At 37.8% G+C, this 17,118-nt stretch overlaps 2 protein-coding genes across 5 annotated transcripts in view; one reads left to right on the top strand and one right to left on the bottom strand.

The window, feature by feature from the left end:
- The window catches only part of acsf2 (acyl-CoA synthetase family member 2), a 72,973-nt gene extending 61,364 nt beyond the window's left edge, over positions 1-11,609 (top strand). For both annotated transcript variants that reach the window (XM_066704866.1, XM_066704865.1), the window contains exons 11-16: positions 4,356-4,463; positions 6,755-6,906; positions 7,585-7,726; positions 8,344-8,454; positions 10,729-10,797; positions 11,229-11,609. In XM_066704866.1, the coding sequence (XP_066560963.1) occupies positions 4,356-4,463; positions 6,755-6,906; positions 7,585-7,726; positions 8,344-8,454; positions 10,729-10,797; positions 11,229-11,279 (633 nt within the window). In that variant the 3' untranslated portion in view covers positions 11,280-11,609. The remainder of the gene's footprint in view (positions 1-4,355; positions 4,464-6,754; positions 6,907-7,584; positions 7,727-8,343; positions 8,455-10,728; positions 10,798-11,228) is intronic.
- A 1,848-nt stretch (positions 11,610-13,457) lies between these two features.
- On the bottom strand, positions 13,458-16,333 carry armc7 (armadillo repeat containing 7). 3 transcript variants are annotated; one of them, XM_066704871.1, is made up of 5 exons: positions 16,242-16,333; positions 16,006-16,098; positions 15,427-15,593; positions 15,129-15,272; positions 13,458-13,917 (listed from the first exon to the last, which is right to left on the bottom strand). In XM_066704871.1, the coding sequence occupies exons 3-5, from the start codon at positions 15,575-15,577 to the stop codon at positions 13,580-13,582; spliced, it is 633 nt and encodes a 210-aa protein (XP_066560968.1). In that variant the 5' UTR covers positions 15,578-15,593; positions 16,006-16,098; positions 16,242-16,333; the 3' UTR covers positions 13,458-13,579. The 3 variants fall into 3 exon arrangements, with proteins under 3 accessions (XP_066560968.1, XP_066560970.1, XP_066560969.1); XM_066704873.1 differs by lacking the exon at positions 16,242-16,333 and having other exon boundaries at positions 15,129-15,173; positions 16,006-16,176; XM_066704872.1 differs by lacking the exons at positions 16,006-16,098; positions 16,242-16,333 and adding an exon at positions 15,856-15,979.
- Positions 16,334-17,118: the final 785 nt, after the last annotated feature.

Genomic DNA, 17,118 nt, shown 5'->3' with positions numbered 1-17,118 from the left:
TAACAACATGGTACTGGTAGATCTATCTCCATTTTGACCATAGTTACAAATGTGAATTGTACATTCGAAACGGGCATTTACTGTAATATGGATCAGTGTTTTTTCAGGCACTCTGCCTGTAGATGCAGAAATAGTTAACACACAGAAATCAAAACAATTGCAACTTGGATTTACTAGCTTGTGGATCCAGATTTTGTGCGGAATACCACTGCTGGGGTTTTTAAGAAATTGTGGGAGTGTAATACTGAGGAGGCATTTTTTGGCCACCGATTTTTTTATAGATTTGTTAAAGTGGTTTAAAGAAATTGCTTGTGATGGTTATATGGATCCAGATGATACTATGACCTGGACAGTCAAGAAGGGCTAAATCTTTTCTTATTCTTTCATTGTCTTTTATTATCTTTACTCTCATCCTCTGTGTGCTACTCCTGCTGCAAACATGTTTATCCATAGGGCTGGGTGATATGTTCAAAAATGTTATCACGATAAAATAATTCATATCAGTCTATTGATAATTATCACAATAAATGTCAAATCATTATTTCTTTCAAGTTTAAAGGCTGATTTTTGTTCCTGAGTGAAAGTTGAACTGAAGTTCAGACGGTTAATTGTGGTTTTAAACTATTCTTTATGGTCAGAACATGACAAACACTTGCCAAACAGTGGATCATTTCACAAATCTGAGGTAGAACATTCAAAACAATTATAATGATAAAATCTTTTTCAAACATAAAAATATGCATGAGTAACTAGAGATGCGCCAATCCGATAATCCGTATCGGTATCGGTCCGATACAGGCCAAAAACATTGGATCGGATATCGGAAATAATAGATGTTGTAATCCGATACGATCCACCAACAAATCTAGCAGGTTAAGGATGTGGAAAATAATTACTTTTAATGACTTTCCATAGTCTTAATGACTGACTTTTTAATGACCTGGATCAAAGTGTTCTAGGATTATAATAGTTGCATTCACCAATTCCATACAAGCACGATCGGTGGAATTATGCAGATCCGCGCATGTCTGCGGAAATCTGCGCTACAAGAACTTGACCAATGTGTTCCACACAGAGACGAAAACACTGTTAAGTGTGTAATATGTGACTCCCACCTAAAAGCCAAACACCCTTGTGTGAAACTAGTAAATTAAAAAAGGAAAGAGGAGCAACAAACACATTCATATTATTAAATTACACATACAGCAGCTACTGCCGTTTATTATAACTCGAGCGCACAGTGTGTTTCTGAGTGCAGCGGTGTCTGTGTGTTGAGTGTGGTTTGGAAACGTGGAAAAGTAAATCGTTTAGTTAAGTAGATTGTATAAATTAGTTACATACATAGTCTAATACATTTTATATTTCGCTGTTATGACCAGAAAACATTGCCACAAGGACGCTAATGTTAAGGCACATTCGTTGCAGCTCACATTGCTAAACTATTAGGCTATTGAATGAAAAATAAATTAAAACAAATTGAAGATCTTTAAGTGAAAACTTAAATGTATGACTTATGCCAGGGTCACACTACACGATTTTAAGCCTGATTTGTGCCCGATTTGGCCGTCACGATGTATCGGCACTGATCGTCACAACAGGCAGCTGGTCGGGCAGTGAGCCCATAATTAGCGCCATAAGTAACAAATTCAAAATAAAAAATATTGTAAACAAAAAAAAAGAAGTTGATGATGAGATTAAAAAATAAAACAATCAAAAGCAAAATTTATAGAATTGTAAACAAAAAAAATATCAAAAGCAAAAAATAAAATCTTGAAAGCAATTAATGTTAAATCGAGAGCAAAACTCGAACTGAGTGAGTCCATTTCACTGACTCGCTCGCCTAGAGTTGCTGCCTGTGGTTGTGACGCTACAAGCCTCGCTTTCGCCGCCAGTTTCTTTGCTTTAGATTTTTTTTTTTTTTTCCCGTTTACGAGTTTTGGCGCTGTTTTGCCGTGAGGGCGGGATTTACAGGGAGGCGTGGATCATGGGTCTCCATTATTCCAGTAGGTTTGAGCGACCTTTTTTTTGTTAACAATATTTTTTTATTTTGAATTCGTTACTTATGGCGACCTGGCCTTGTCGGAAGTTCATTTGTTGTGGGACGAGCAGAGCGATTGTGAGTTTGGTTTGCTTCGTTTTAAAAACAAAGAGCGAGGTTTTACAGACAGCTCTGGGGCGCTGTACCTGGCCACGTGCATATTGTCACTTCTGCGCACGCTCCTGCTGTGTCACAGAGGTCAGGACTGCTGTACCGAATTATCAACATTATCGAAAGTCAATGTAAACGTCTTTATATTGTTATTGAAGGAAGTAATTACCTCTAATTATTGATATTGATTTATCACCCAGCCCTATTTATCCATTGTCCTTTGTTTCATTGTCACTTGATTTAAAGTCGGACTGACAGGATATGGTTATCCCACTTAGTTACCAAAAGGCTCATTCAGATTAATTGAAATTTGTTCTGTACATTGATGAATGCTATTCCAGAAGCATTTGAAAAATGTTGTATGTATGTACATAATTAATATGTAAATACAAGTGCTTTTATTTCAAGATGTGTAAATACCAAAGCAAAGGCAAAATCGTTCACTTTTTAAGTGCATTTATATGCAAATTAACTTGCATTTGACCCCAAGTCTGGTTCTTATGGCACATGAAAAAAGGCCAGGGTTTCAAGCCCAAAAAATCCTAACTGGCTTTAAAATGTATGTTTTCTTGGTCACTGGCAGTATTCCTGGGATGGTTTGGCCTCGGATGTATATGTTTATGAGTCTCTGAGGATAGGCGGAATCTAGTGTTTACTCACCAAATTTAACATTGTAGATGAGAATGTAATTATCCAAGTACTGTACTGTCCAAAGGTATGTGCATGACTTGTTGTTGTTTTTTTCACCATTTACATCAAGCAACTCAAAATAAAATTTAAAATGTAGGCTACTTGTCTGACAGCAAAACATTGGATATCCTTGTTCCTAACATTTCACACTTGATTAAACTAATATATTGGCGTGTTTGTCAAATGTTTCCAGTAAAGATATTGGCAAAAATATAGCTTTAGTAACTATTATGGGCTGTTGTAGAAGTGAGATTAGAAAATGAATAAACCAGTCAGTTAAACCGAGCATGAGCAAATCAGCCCCAATAATAACTTGCAGATGGTTCTCTTATTCTACATAATGAACAATAATAAGTGGTAAACTGTAACAGGTCAATTGGAAAACACACACCTTTGACTATAAGCTGTTTTTAGAGAGAAATGGTTCACATTGAGATTAATTGGCAAAAAAGTAAAAACAAGAACATAGTCTAGTCTAAGAATATCAGTAGTATAATAAAACTGCATTCATTTTCTGGGTATAGATGTATCGTGTATATTTACCAATGTGTACCGGTGGTATTCATACAAGTACTCATACATACAATAATACTGTTAACTTAATGTTACTATTTGGTGCGATGCATGTATTTTCCTATCTTTTAGATGTGTAATATAGCATACCGTGAAAGCTAAAATCACATTACCTTGGGACTGTAGACACCAAAAGCACTGTAAAAATAAAATGGTTAAACTAAAGGTAAAATTATGCAACAAAAGCCAGACTAATCTAATTTAAAAATGTACTTCTATATGGACTTGCCACCATGCTTCATTGTTTAATGGTTGATTCTGTCAGGGTCTTATTAAATATAGTCAAAATTAATCATTTAATTATATACTAATTCCTTACTGTATAGTTTCTATATATTTATGCTCTTATTTCTTGAATCAATTAATCATTCCATTGACCCAGTAAGTGAATTTGGGTGACAAAGTATAACATACTTTTAGTATTACAGCATATTAAAAGAGCTGTCTTGATACATGAGCTGCAACCATGCTACATGCGATAGATAGATAGACAGGGCTCAATTAAAGATCTGTGATCATTGCAGCTTATTTTAATTTAATTTTAATTTTTTTTTCCCCACCTGAAGTAAACACCACCAAAAATCTAGAGGCAACCGAAAGGTGTGCGATTTCTCAGATAGCCACTACATATCTCACTCCCTTCATATGCCATATTATTTTTGCAGTCTCCCTTCTGACTGCACTCTGTGAATTTTGGTTCTAGCACAGAATGTAAATTTAAGACCTCAACATCAGGGGAAAGTGAGTCTTCTGTCAGAGCTGTGAACAAATTAGACATTGTTTCAAATATTTTCTGCTTTATTTGGGGACATGCATTATACTGGTACTCTATTGTTATCATAGCCATTGTGTTTGGCTCATGTATCTCTTGTCTTGTTATTGGTTTTGTTCTTTCAGGATTTTAACACAACACCAACTTTTCTTCATCCTTTTGTTTGTTTAGATTGGTTACGGGACAACTGAAAATAGCCCTGTGACCTTCCTGTGTTTTCCAATGGACACGCTGCCTCGGAAACTACATACAGTGGGCTGTGTGATGAATCACACTGAGGTACATTTAAACAAGGGCTGGATAGTTAAACAACCTGAATTCTGTGCAGGTTTCCAAAAACACAATCCACTGTGACATGAATTATTTTTAGATTAACAAAAAAACTAGAAATATGTTATATGTGTATTGTATATGTAAGCTCCCAAATGGCTCCTGCAGTAAAAACTCCTCTCAGATTATTAGGGGGTACTGGTCCAGACTGAGGCTCTGCCACAAGTGATCTGTGGTCACAAGATCCAGGCGCACATTCTAATGTTTTTTTTTATTCAATCAGTGGAAGACTTGTGTTTTTGCATTGTGTTTTTGCATTGTGTTTTTGTTTGTTGAAATGAATCATGTTTTAACAATTGCATCACTGTGAGTCAGGGGTTGGGCAACTCTGGAACAAGTTGGTAGCTGTGAGTGCCGTTTATCCTCCACCTTGTCTTAAAGTTGTGCCATTTAATTTCCTAGTTGGATTGTAGCATAAACATTTTTTATTAATACTGAATAATGAACACTTTATATAATTATTGAGTTCATTATTAGAATTTTGTAGACCTGTGGTATTTCCACGCCAACAACTAAAATACTCAGACACATTACATAAGGAACATAAGGAAAGTTATTTCTTAATGTCATCTTTGTTGTTTGTATTGTAGTAGCTAATCCTCCCCAGAATGTCCTCTAGACATTACTTGAAGCACCCGATACATATGGTACCTACTGGCATGCTTAGTAGGTCGTTATCAGCCATTGAATCAAAGTTAGAGCATAAATATATTAGGGTAGAGAGATATTTATTTTATTTCTATGTATGTATGTAGGCTATTATTAGTAGTAGTAGTAGTAGTAGTATTATTAATAATAATAATAATAATAATAATAATAATCTTTCTACCTGAATTGTTTAAGCCTACTGCATTTTTGCTGCATTGTAGAAAAGAAGAGATTAGATTTGGAGAGGTTGAGCTTGAGGTGGTGTGAGTGCATCCAGGCAGAGATAGCAGACAAACAGGAAGAGATGTGAGAGGGGATGAGAGGGTCAGAGGAGGGGAAAGACAGGAAGATCTGGTTATCATCTGTGTAAAAATGGTAAGAGAAACCATGGGATGTGGTTTGAATCCTGGGCAGGGAGCTCCGACCTGCATCGGTTACATCTGCACGACCCTGTTATTGCGTGGTTTTGATAAATATATACAAATAAAGGCACCTTCAAAACACAACACATTTAAAATGTAGCCTGTCCATTTCCTCCCTCAATAGGATCACATAAAGTGCGAGCAATGGAGGCTGTAACACATGGAACTGAGACCAGTAAGGCTAAAGCAATATGGGGTTTCTGGAGACAAGTAGCCCATGTGATTGAACATGCCTTGTCAGGCAGAAGCAAGTGAATAGTGATTTCGGGGTGGGGGGGGGAAGCAAAGGCTAAAGTAGCATTTGTATGCCACTAGTTGTTCATACACTACAATGGGGGGCTATATCGTGATGGCTCAATGCATATGCCTTTGCTTCTGGGAGCTACAGGCGCAGCCCCCACTCGCATAAAATGTTCTTCTAGCTGCTTCAATGCAACAACAGTACGTTTTGCATTTCCATTGTGCTTTTGTTCTTCCAAAGCACATTTTACAAAATTATTACACATACAGTAGCCTATTATTTAAAATACGATCAGGTATCTATCTATTTGAGGACTACAGAAAAAAGTATTTAATGTTTCTCTAATGCAGCAAAAATGCAGTAGGCTTAAACAATTGAGGTAGAGAGATTAATGAATAAATAATAATAATAATAATAATAATAATAGCAGCCTACATACATACATATTTAATTTCAATCTCTCTACCTTAATATATATCCGCTAACTTTTTTATGTAGCCGGTAAATTCTGCCCCTCCATATAGCCCAATAAAATATTTAGTATAAGCAAAGTTGAAAGAGAGGCTCTTTGGTATTAGTATTACACTAGGTATGCCTAATGATCAACCATTCAGTGGCTGATAACAACCTGCTACGCATGCTAGTAGGCACAGCAGGTACCTACTACACCATTCAAATGGGACTGACAATGCCTGATAATGTCCATTCAGTGGTTGATACCATATGTATTGGGTGCTTGAAGGAACCCATAGTGTCTGCTTTAAATATGTCTGAATAGCTAGTTCTAGATATCCACAACTTTGTATTTAAAAAGAGCTAATGTTAATTTCCTGTGGTCCATGTTCCTTCTTGCACCATTGTATAGCATAAAGTAGTCCTAACCAGATTCTTCATTCAGCTTGATTTCAGTTCTGCATTGTTATTCACAGGCTAAAGTTGTGGACCCCCAGTCAGGAGATATATTGCCTCTACACACCTCAGGAGAGCTGCTGATCAGGGGATACTGTGTAATGCCAGAGTACTGGGATGATCCTGAGAAAACCAAGGACTGCATCAGTAACACTGGCTGGTATAAGACTGGGTGAGTGGCAGGACTCCTAAGTAAGGGCATTGATCCAATTGATTACAATCCAAGTCGCATAGTATCAGTCAGGGGGTAAAATTTGACCTATATCCAATAGCGGATAGTACTTGAAAAACTCTGCTTAGGTATACTTACTATCAGGACTTACCAAACCTGCTATTTATCTAGTATATACTTTGTGAGGATAAGGCTGATTTTCATGTTTTAATGAATAAACCCTCATTTTAATGGTGATTATAGCTTTTACTGCATCATTCCTAAGACGTGTCAATTATTAAATAAAACATGTCTAACGACACACAACAGGGTATGAATTTAAGTAATTTAGAATACTACTCTCCCTGAAATATAGTATTATTTCAGTGGGAGCTCATAGCATGTTTATGTCCAAATCCATCTACCCATGTAACAGGTTACATTGGCATGACAGTCTCACACCATTACTTTGGTTGTAATCTTAATGTAATTGACCTGGCTTTCTCTGTACTTGTCTGTGGTTTTACAATGCTGTTGTTATGGTTACATATTACTACTGTTATATGACTGTACATGAGTGAAAAGTATAGATGGAAAGCATGTGAGGAAGTGGCAAATGGCTCTGGACATGTACCAGAGGGAACTTGGTGGTTAGGAATCTTTTTCACACTGAATATGATGGTGATCATCCTCCTGTAGTGACATAGCCAGCCTTGATGAGTATGGTTACTGCAAGATTGATGGCCGGATAAAGGACATGATCATCCGGGGAGGGGAGAACATCTACCCGGCGGAAATAGAGCAATTTCTGCACACACACCCAAAAATACATGAGGCCCAGGTGAGATCCAGAAATATTATTCAAGTATCTGGTGATTGTGTATCTCAAAGTCATTTTGTCTTTGCTTTGGCCTCCTACATCTTTGTTAACTTAGTTAACATGTTAGTTAAGATATTGAGATCAGGTTTTTCATCCACAGTTTTGCAAAGCTACTGTGAGTCCAAAACAAAATCCAGTGTATGTTGAGTTTTCAGTAGAACAAACTATAGTTATTGGGTCACTGGATAAGTATGGAAAAACTAAGAGAATCTGATTTCCCAGCTGAAGATTTTTGTTTTTAAATGCTGCTTTAGCTTAACCAGCACAATAATTGAATCTGTAATTTACTTTGGTCACATTAGTCTGTCCAGTACAATTGAGGGTTCTGCAAGAACTGGGGGGCAATGGGTCAAAGGGAAGCATCATATATTGTATATATCTTCAGCATGGAATTTTAAGACCTACAAGCAATGTCCGGCAGAATAACAACATGATGAGCTGAATCTCAGTGGGTCTACTCAAAACCAGATAAAAACCAGGACCTGCTACTCCAAATTCAATGCTTCAAAGCACTGATTAGTCTTAATTAGTTCATTGTACAGTTGGTGGATTGGTTATAATTTGACTGTACTCTCCAGGTGGTTGGCGTGAAGGATCAGAGAATGGTAGAGGAGGTGTGTGCCTGCATTAAGCTGAAAGAAGGAGAGCAGGCCTCTGCAGAGGAGATCAAAGCATTCTGCAAAGGCCAGGTGAGAGATGCGTAACAATTAAGACAAAGGAGAACTAGACCGTCCCTCCCAGTGAAAGGCTGTAAGATCTTTATGTAGGATGTACTTAAATTGAAAAAGGAGTCAGCAAATTATCTTAATTCTGTATATACAGTGGCACTCAAAGGTATTCACCCCCCTTGGATTTTTCCACATTTCATTGTGTTACAATATGAAATCAGAATGAATTTAATCAGGAGCTTTTGCCACTGATCAACACAGAACATGTCCATAATGTCCAAGTGAAAAATATAATCTGCAAATTGTTCTAAATTACAAATACAAAATGGAAAATAATTTAATGCATAATCACCCCTTCAGTCAATATCTGGTAGAGGCACCTTTGGCAGCAATTTTAGCCATGAGTCTGTGGATAAGTCTCAATCAGCTTTGCACATCTGGACACAGCAATTTCTGCCCATTCTTCTTTGAAAAATTGCTCAAGCTCCATCACATTTGGTGAACAGCAATTTTCAACTCTTTCCACATATTCTCAATTGGATTGAGGTCCGGGCTTTGACTGAGCCACTCCAGGACATTGACCTTTTTGTTTTTAAGCCACTCCAGTGTGGCTTTGGCTGTATGTTTGGGGTCATTGTCCTGCTGGAAGATGAATCTTCTCCCAAGTCCCAGGTCTCTTGCAGACTTCAGCAGGTTTTCTTCCAGGATTTCTCTGTACTTTGCTGCATCCATTTTGCCCTCTATCTTTACAAGGTTTCTAGGCCCTGACACAGAGAAGCATCCCCATAGCATGATGCTGCCACCACAACCATGCTTCACGGTAGGGATGTTGTTCTCAGGATGAGGTGTTAGGCTTGCGCCGAACGTAGTGCTTAGCATTGAGGCCATAAAGCTCTATTTTGGTCTCATCAGACCATAGAATCTTCCTCCACTTGGTCTCAGTCTCCCACATGCCTTCTGGCAAACTCCAGCCGAGATTTGATGCGAGTTTTTTTTCTCTCCCATAAATGCCACTTTTGTGAAGCACCTGGGCTATAGTCTTCCACTGCTGGGCTGGGAGACACTGTGCATAGGCATTTTGGTGGCCTGCCTGACTAGTGCCCTTCTCGCCTGGATACTCAGTTTTTGAGGATGGCCTGATCTAGGCAGATTCACAGTTGTGCCATATTCCCTCCATTTCTTAATAATGGACTTTACTGTGCTCCGAGGCATATTCAATGCAATGTTCTTATATCCTACCTCTGATTGAAGAACCTTATTCAGGATTTGATTTGAATGTTCCTTTGTCTTCATGATGTAGTTTTTGTTAGGAATTGTACTAACCAACTGTGGGACCTCCCAGATACAGATGTATTTAACCTGAAATCATGTGACACACCTTGATTGCATAGAGGTGGACTCCATTCAACTAATTACGTGACTTATAAAGACATTTGGTTTCACAGCTCAATCAGGTGTCATAGCAAAGGGGGTGATTTACTTATGCATTCAATTATTTTCTGTTTTCTATTTGTAATTCATTTAGAAGAATTTGCAGATTATATTTTTCACTTTGACATTTATGCACATTTTCTGTGTTCACCAATGGCAAAAACTCCTGATTCCATGTTGTAACACAAAGAAATGTGGAAAAGTCCAAGTGGGTGAATACCGTATATCTATAATATTCTCCAGGTTAAACAAAGTGCAGTGAGAAAGATGTATTCATTCATAGTATTCAAGAGCCACATACAAAGATCATTCAGTAAAGAACTCCTAGTCTAATACTCGTGGACAAGAGGAGGAACACAAATTAATCGGGTGATCATGGACCAGTCAGCATGCATTTATTTGAGCCGATTAATTACATCCTGCAGTTTTTTAAATGTCACATTAATTCAACCAAACATACTCTTCTTGCTGATTAGTAAACTCTTACCAACTTTGTAATATCAGGTTCTTTATATTTTAAAGTAACTGAAGATCAGAACATTGCAACCCTTTTGTGCAGGCCTCAAAAACATAAATCTTAATCCGCTTTAATTCGTATAAAATGTATGGACTTCTAAACAGACAAACCTCAGTGTGCCTGGTGCATGTGTTCAGTTTTCATAACTGTGCTGGGCACTTCAGGATAGAAAGCACCAAGCAGATGTTCCTATAAAGTTTAAACACAGTTTTGCATAGAAAACCTTTAAACCCGTCCTTACATTTCCCGAACCATGTCAAGATAAGAAGACATTCATCAATCAATTTACAATAAACTCTCCGTAACTTCCACTTAATCGGTTCCATATTATTCTCCAACTTGTGTAGATTTCTCACTTCAAGATCCCCCGCTATGTGATGTTTGTGCAGGACTATCCACTCACTGTGTCTGGAAAGGTTGGTAACTTTTGCTTCTTTCAAGCATTTCAGAATTGTGCACTGTGGGACTGCTGAATTTATAATTTTGTTACACTGTTAAATCATGGATATACACCTATTAATATAATACAACAACATACCTTGGTTAATATGAATATGAATATGAATATTCTATAATTTTCTAAATTTGCTTTCTGGACACAATTTAATACGTGTAAATTTGTGAATATTTGTTAATATGAAAAGGTGTATGTAATTTAAATGGAGCTTTTCAAACTGGAGAAGGACCAGATTCAATCGCTGCCACTGACCTCCAACAATCTAATGGTATAAACTGGGAGACAATTATATTCAGTTATCGATTGTCTAAATCCGGATATGGTTCAGTGCAGTTGTTTGCAATATTTGTTTTTCATAATCAATATTTAATAAGATTCCTTTATTTCCAGATAAAGAAGAATATCCTGAGGGAAATAATGGAAAAGGAAATCGGACTGTGAGAAATCCTGTATATTTGTGGAGTTGGATCTTTGAATTCTACATGATGCAATCATATTGTTTTTCACATAATTATGGGAATTTTATTGCGTAGGAAGCATTGATCATTAAAACAAATGAAAAGGTTCCATGGATTCCTAATATTACATAAAACAATAGTAAGAAATCTGGTGTCAGAGATGTGAACTTCCTGGTATTTTATACTTCTCTCTATCTAGATATATATGTGTAGATGGATAGAAAGACTTTTCAAGTCGTGTGTAATATGTATTCGAACACAATATCTTAAATTACTAATTTTAATAAAATAAACACTGCTATTAGAAACTGAATTGTGTATGATATACAAAATCTTTCTTGTTATGGTTTCTTCTTAAACATTACTTGCAATACTGTTTAGTGAATATTAGTTAATGTGGAAATAGTTATTTTTTTTAAATTAAAAATGTGTGCCTTATATTCTATAGTCTTATGTGCATGATGCTGTCCATTATACAATAAAGTTGTTTTATAAATGAATACATAAATTATGTGCCAGGAGAGTCCTACAAATCCCCACCCCTTTTTATACCCCAAAATGAAAAACTGCGTTGTGGGTGCCGAATGCCTGTTGTCATAGTGAACCTTCAGTCTGACAATATGACTATAGATTTTAATTTTTCCAAAATCTGCCTTGCTCAAAACACCAATATCCTGTGGAAAATGAGGACTGCAAAATGATCTAATACAGTCAATAGTCAATTAAAAACTCTCCACTTTTCATGGGAAGCTGTGCCTGTTTTTCTGTATGCAGGCACATGTGTTTTGCACCTGATACTGGCATTCAGACTTTCCTCAACATCTGGGTTCTTATTTTTGATTTTGGCACTGACAGACAAGCTAAATAGAAAGTGCTTTGATCTTTGAGGACTGAAAAGGTAGGCATTCAGTCATTTACTTTCCTTATGTATTTATCTACATATTTGAAAGATTACATTGATTTAAATTAATGCAGAATACCATGTGAAATGCATGATATTTGAGTAACAGCTGGCTGAAAGTTTCATTTTTATAAGGAGTCGCACACATTTAGATTACTTTGAGGTTTAGTTTACTGTCAGCCTCTGCCAACATAACCTTCTGAAATGCCATGGTATTATTGGAATCTTTTTATTCTTTGAGCTGGGCAAGATTTATTTTCTTTGTCAGGATGGAAGTATGTGCAGCTTCAATTTTGAGAAGTTGCAGTAAAATGACGACAAAACATACTCAGTTTAATTTTCTTTTGAGTTAATAGAATGTGATCTTTTTATTTGAATTATGTTTTGGATTCCTGGTCATATTGCCTGCCAGTGTACATGTTATTCCATATCAAAAGGTTGGTTTCATGGCTCCCTAAAAATTGATTGGGGGAGAAGACAACAGAACTGAAAACATCTGTATATTTGACCATTGCAGATTTAACAAGACAAAGTAAATGGAAGGTAGAGTGATGGAGTTACTCACTGAGAACCTGAGTGATACTAAGAACATACATTCAGATGTTCTCTCTGGCATTCATTTGAAGGGCATTTCATGCATCCTTTTAAAAATTCCCTTTGTATTTTACCTATAAACTGCAAAGTATGCATTATTAATAGGGGTACTTGTACTGAAATCAATGGCCAAAATGCAGGAGCTCTTATACCACTAAGATCTGACCTGTAGCTGTTGACAAGACCTCTGCTAAAATTATGTACTAATTTTCAATGTCAGTTTATTCATTTATTTTCATATCCCTCTGAATTCAAGTATTGCTTATTAGTATGTATTGTTACCCCATTTGTTTTATTATGAGCCTGTCGACAGACAATAACCAATAACATTAACCACAATAAGTCTCAATCGTTAATAAGCCCAACTAACTTTAGTACAGATACATTTCAGGAAAACCCTGATCTTACTGTATTGGCATGGAAATCAGTTGGCAGTGAATAAGGAATTTAATTAGTTCCACAATGCATGGAACGCCAGCATTTCCTCAGTGTCTTTCTTGTTTGATATATTGCCAGAAAATACCATACAGATGAAAATCTTCTGAAACAAATAGGATAACTTGCATCAATTCAAACTATTTCCTATAAGTGTTCTAGCCTTTCCAGTGAAGAGGTAGGATAAGTGATCGATTGGTGATGAATAAAAGTACATTCTCTGCATACATATTCAGTGTACATTAGTTTATTAAAATTGGAAAATGTGAAAAGGCAGCTAGTGGTATAACAGAAATATCTGATTATTAGTAAGACAGAATCACAGAAACAACTGTCCTGCCCAGATCCATGGTCTAATCCTTGGGTAGTGGGATGCCCAGTGCACTTTGTCCCTGTAAACTCTGGGCTTTCTCCACCTGCTCCACAGAACAATAGTCCTGCAGGAAGACTGATGCCAGATTGCTTAGTCGCCTGTTGGCAGAGAGGGAAAAACGCAGCATACACTCCACCACTGCAGTATGGGTGATCTCCTGGCGGGAGGCAGGGGTCATGAGGTACATTAGAGTAGTGATGGCAGAGAGCACGGTCTCCTCAGAGGGACTTGACAAACAGCCAATAACCAGCTTCACACCATTGTTCTGCAGGATGTATTCTTTGTTGATTTTATCCAGGCTCAGGTTGCACAGACCTCCTGCAAAAACAATACATAAATAAATGCATGCATACATACATGAATGTATATAAAACTGAATATAGTTAGGCAACTGTATTACTGATGAGACTGGTACTGGTTGAATAATACATATTTTTTAAATGTATCAACCACAATTAGAATTGGAACTTCTCACTATAGTTGTTAAAGAGACAGGAAGTTTGACAGACTTTCCACTGTACATGATAAATACTGCATATAATATACAGACAGGTGACAGATTAAAGGAAAAACCTGAATAAATGAGTGGAGGAACGTAACGAATGCAGATGCCTCCAAAGAGGTGTACTGCAGGATACAATTAAGCAATCAACATCCTATCACGCTCTGTGGCATGTATAAAAATGCTGAGCAGGCCCAGCTAACCTTGATTTTGGATCAAGATGGCAAGAGGAAAGGATCTAAGTGACTTTGAAAGAGGGGTCATTATTGGGACACGAATGGAAGGAGCTTCAGTCACAAAGACGCTCAACTGGCTAGTATTCTCGACAAGTGGGTGACTGCATGTGTGGCAACACCAAGAGAACGGTACAGGCCTGACTGCTTGACCCCTACTGTGAGGGGGTCCGGAGGCTCTGTTATGCTGTGGGGGGCATTTTCCTGACATGGTTTGGGTCCACTTGGGCCCTTAGAGGGAAGGGTCACTGCAAATAATTACAAAGTTATTCTGAGTGATCACCTTATCCTGTGGTGAAACATTTCTATCCTGATGGGAGTGGTCTCTTCCAGGATGACAATGCCCTCATCCACAGTGTACGAGGGCTCACTGAATGTGAAAATGATGGAAATCATATGCTATGGCCTTCGCAGTCACCAGATCTCAACCCAATTGAACACCTGTGGGAGATTCTGGACTGATGTGTTAGACAGCGCTCTCCACCACCATCATCAAAACCCCAAATGAGGGAATATCTTTTGGAAGAACAGTGTTCATCCCTCCAGTAGAGTCCAGTGACTCATAGAATCTGTGCCAAGAGCATTGAATCTGTTCTGGCGGCTCGTGGTTCTGAACATGAGCAGATACCTTTTAAACTGGTAATCCTATAAAGTGTGTTACTTTCTTGTCATAACTCCTTTAACCAAATATACACTTTTACTGAAAAATGATGAATACATTTATTAGAAGCAATTTCATGATTAGGTTTTCTACCCAAGATCTCCAAGAAGACAGGTCCAAAATCTGTACTCACCTATCCCAAATTCTACAAAACTCTCTCTGTCCTCTGTCAGCATGTCTAAAAAGAGGTCAATAACATGAAGTTTTCTGAGGTCCTCATAGTTACTGGGATCATAAGAAAAATTTGCCAGGTTTGCCAGCACTTGTTCCTTTGCATCTAAATGTGAGAACAGAATCAACAACTGTCAGGGCCTGTCAAAAACAGAAGGGTGAGCAAAATATCTGAGACATACTCGATCAGATAGCCTATTAGCATTGCCCAGGAAAACCAAAATACATGTATATATTTTTAAATAATCAATGAGCCCAACCTAGGCTGTCGGTGTCCTGAAATTCCGTGACCAGTGTCTGCAGATATTCAAACCGGTCCAGGCCTTGGGACCCTCCTCTCCTAGAGAACATCACACTTCTGGGATCAATGATCGGTTCAGTGTTGTGTATCCTGTCGAGGTCTTCCAGCATTGATCATCTCAATCAGCTGAAATGAAAAAAAGACCTTTGCGGTTTTCAAGTGCAACCAATGATGTCGTGTGCTTTTCAGTAGTTCCTAGTGCTGGTATTGCTTCTCTGACCAGAAACCCTGGTAACCTGACTCGTTATACTACAGAAGAGAACACATAGTGACAATGATTACAGTATTTACATGTTGTTTTTTGTTAAACACAGAACAAATATAAAGGAAAAAACGGCACATTAATTACGTACATTTACTGCGGGTATTGTACTAGACCGCCAATTACCTGTAGATATTAATTCAGGATCCTAATAATTTCAAAAGTTAAAAGGGTCTTATTGTACAATGTCAGGTCTCTATTTCCCCTTACAATATGTAGGCTATATGTATTGCGTACAGTGATAGTAATAATAATGATTGTACATATTGAACACACCTCTCGCAATGTACTGAAGTGTCCCTTTAAAGCAGCGCTGTTTACATCTTGTGCTCACTTCCGTTCCGTTGCCAATTTCATTCCCCCGAGTATCTGAAACGCGAGTTTTAAATTCGGTTCCTTGGAGCAAAATGATGAATAAACTAAATAACTGAAAGCCGTTTTTGTGTAATCTCGTTCACATTATGAATATTCAAACCAACACCAAGATATAAATATAAATTAACAGCTAATACCCTTGTTTCACGAGGAGCGGAAGTGGAGGCAGACTAAAGTGCAACACAATCCAGTGTCCGCTGCTGTGGAGGTTAGAAAAGCCGAGGCTTTGTCTGTGACATTGAAACTTTGCCACTAATTTGTTGTGTTTCCAACATCAGTATATTGCGCCATATATCATGAAACAACACACGCTATCCGCTGGCAAGCGCTTTGCCAAACCATTCTTGCTGGGGACTATCATTTTTGGACTATCCGTCGCCTTTTATAACAGGTGTGTAAGGAGGTGGGGTGGAGATACTCCGTCTTCATTACTTTGAATTGTCTACAGCGCAATTGTAATTATTGCAATTATTTGTTTTAATTATCATTGTGCCATGCACCAAATGAGCGAAACCCAAAACGTGTTGCATGGGGCACTGTGCAATAACATGATAACAGTAGACGGCGAATTGATGATTCAGAATAAATGACTTGACAGTAGAACCAGGATCCAGTTGATGTTTTTACTGCACTGTTGGGAAGTCTGTTTACGAAGTATGTATGCAGTTTACATTTAAATTAGTTCAGGCCTTCTGACATTGATCAGGTAACCTAAGAGAAAATAGCCTAGCAGTTTGTGTGTAGGATTAAAGCTGATTGCTGATGTTGTCGTTGTGTGGCATGTGTTTCGTTTGTATTGGTTTTTAGATGTATATTGGCATTGTGTGTGCATTTCTTTGCAGGCACCGTTTCTTTTCCGATGTGGAGGAAATACGAGCTGAAGAACGGGCCAAATACAACGAGAAGCTGGCAGACGTGCTGGAGCGCCGACAGAAGCTCATCCGGCAGGTAGAAGAGAAGCAGCAGCAGCAGCAGCAATCCAGGTGACTCCTGCGCAGGGCTGCGCAGACACGG

Source organism: Amia ocellicauda, chromosome 5 (genome assembly GCF_036373705.1).
Source record: "Amia ocellicauda isolate fAmiCal2 chromosome 5, fAmiCal2.hap1, whole genome shotgun sequence".
NCBI lineage: Eukaryota > Metazoa > Chordata > Actinopteri > Amiiformes > Amiidae > Amia > Amia ocellicauda.
The sequence above is the reverse complement of the archived record's forward strand: the minus strand, read 5'-3'. Positions and strand labels throughout refer to the sequence as shown.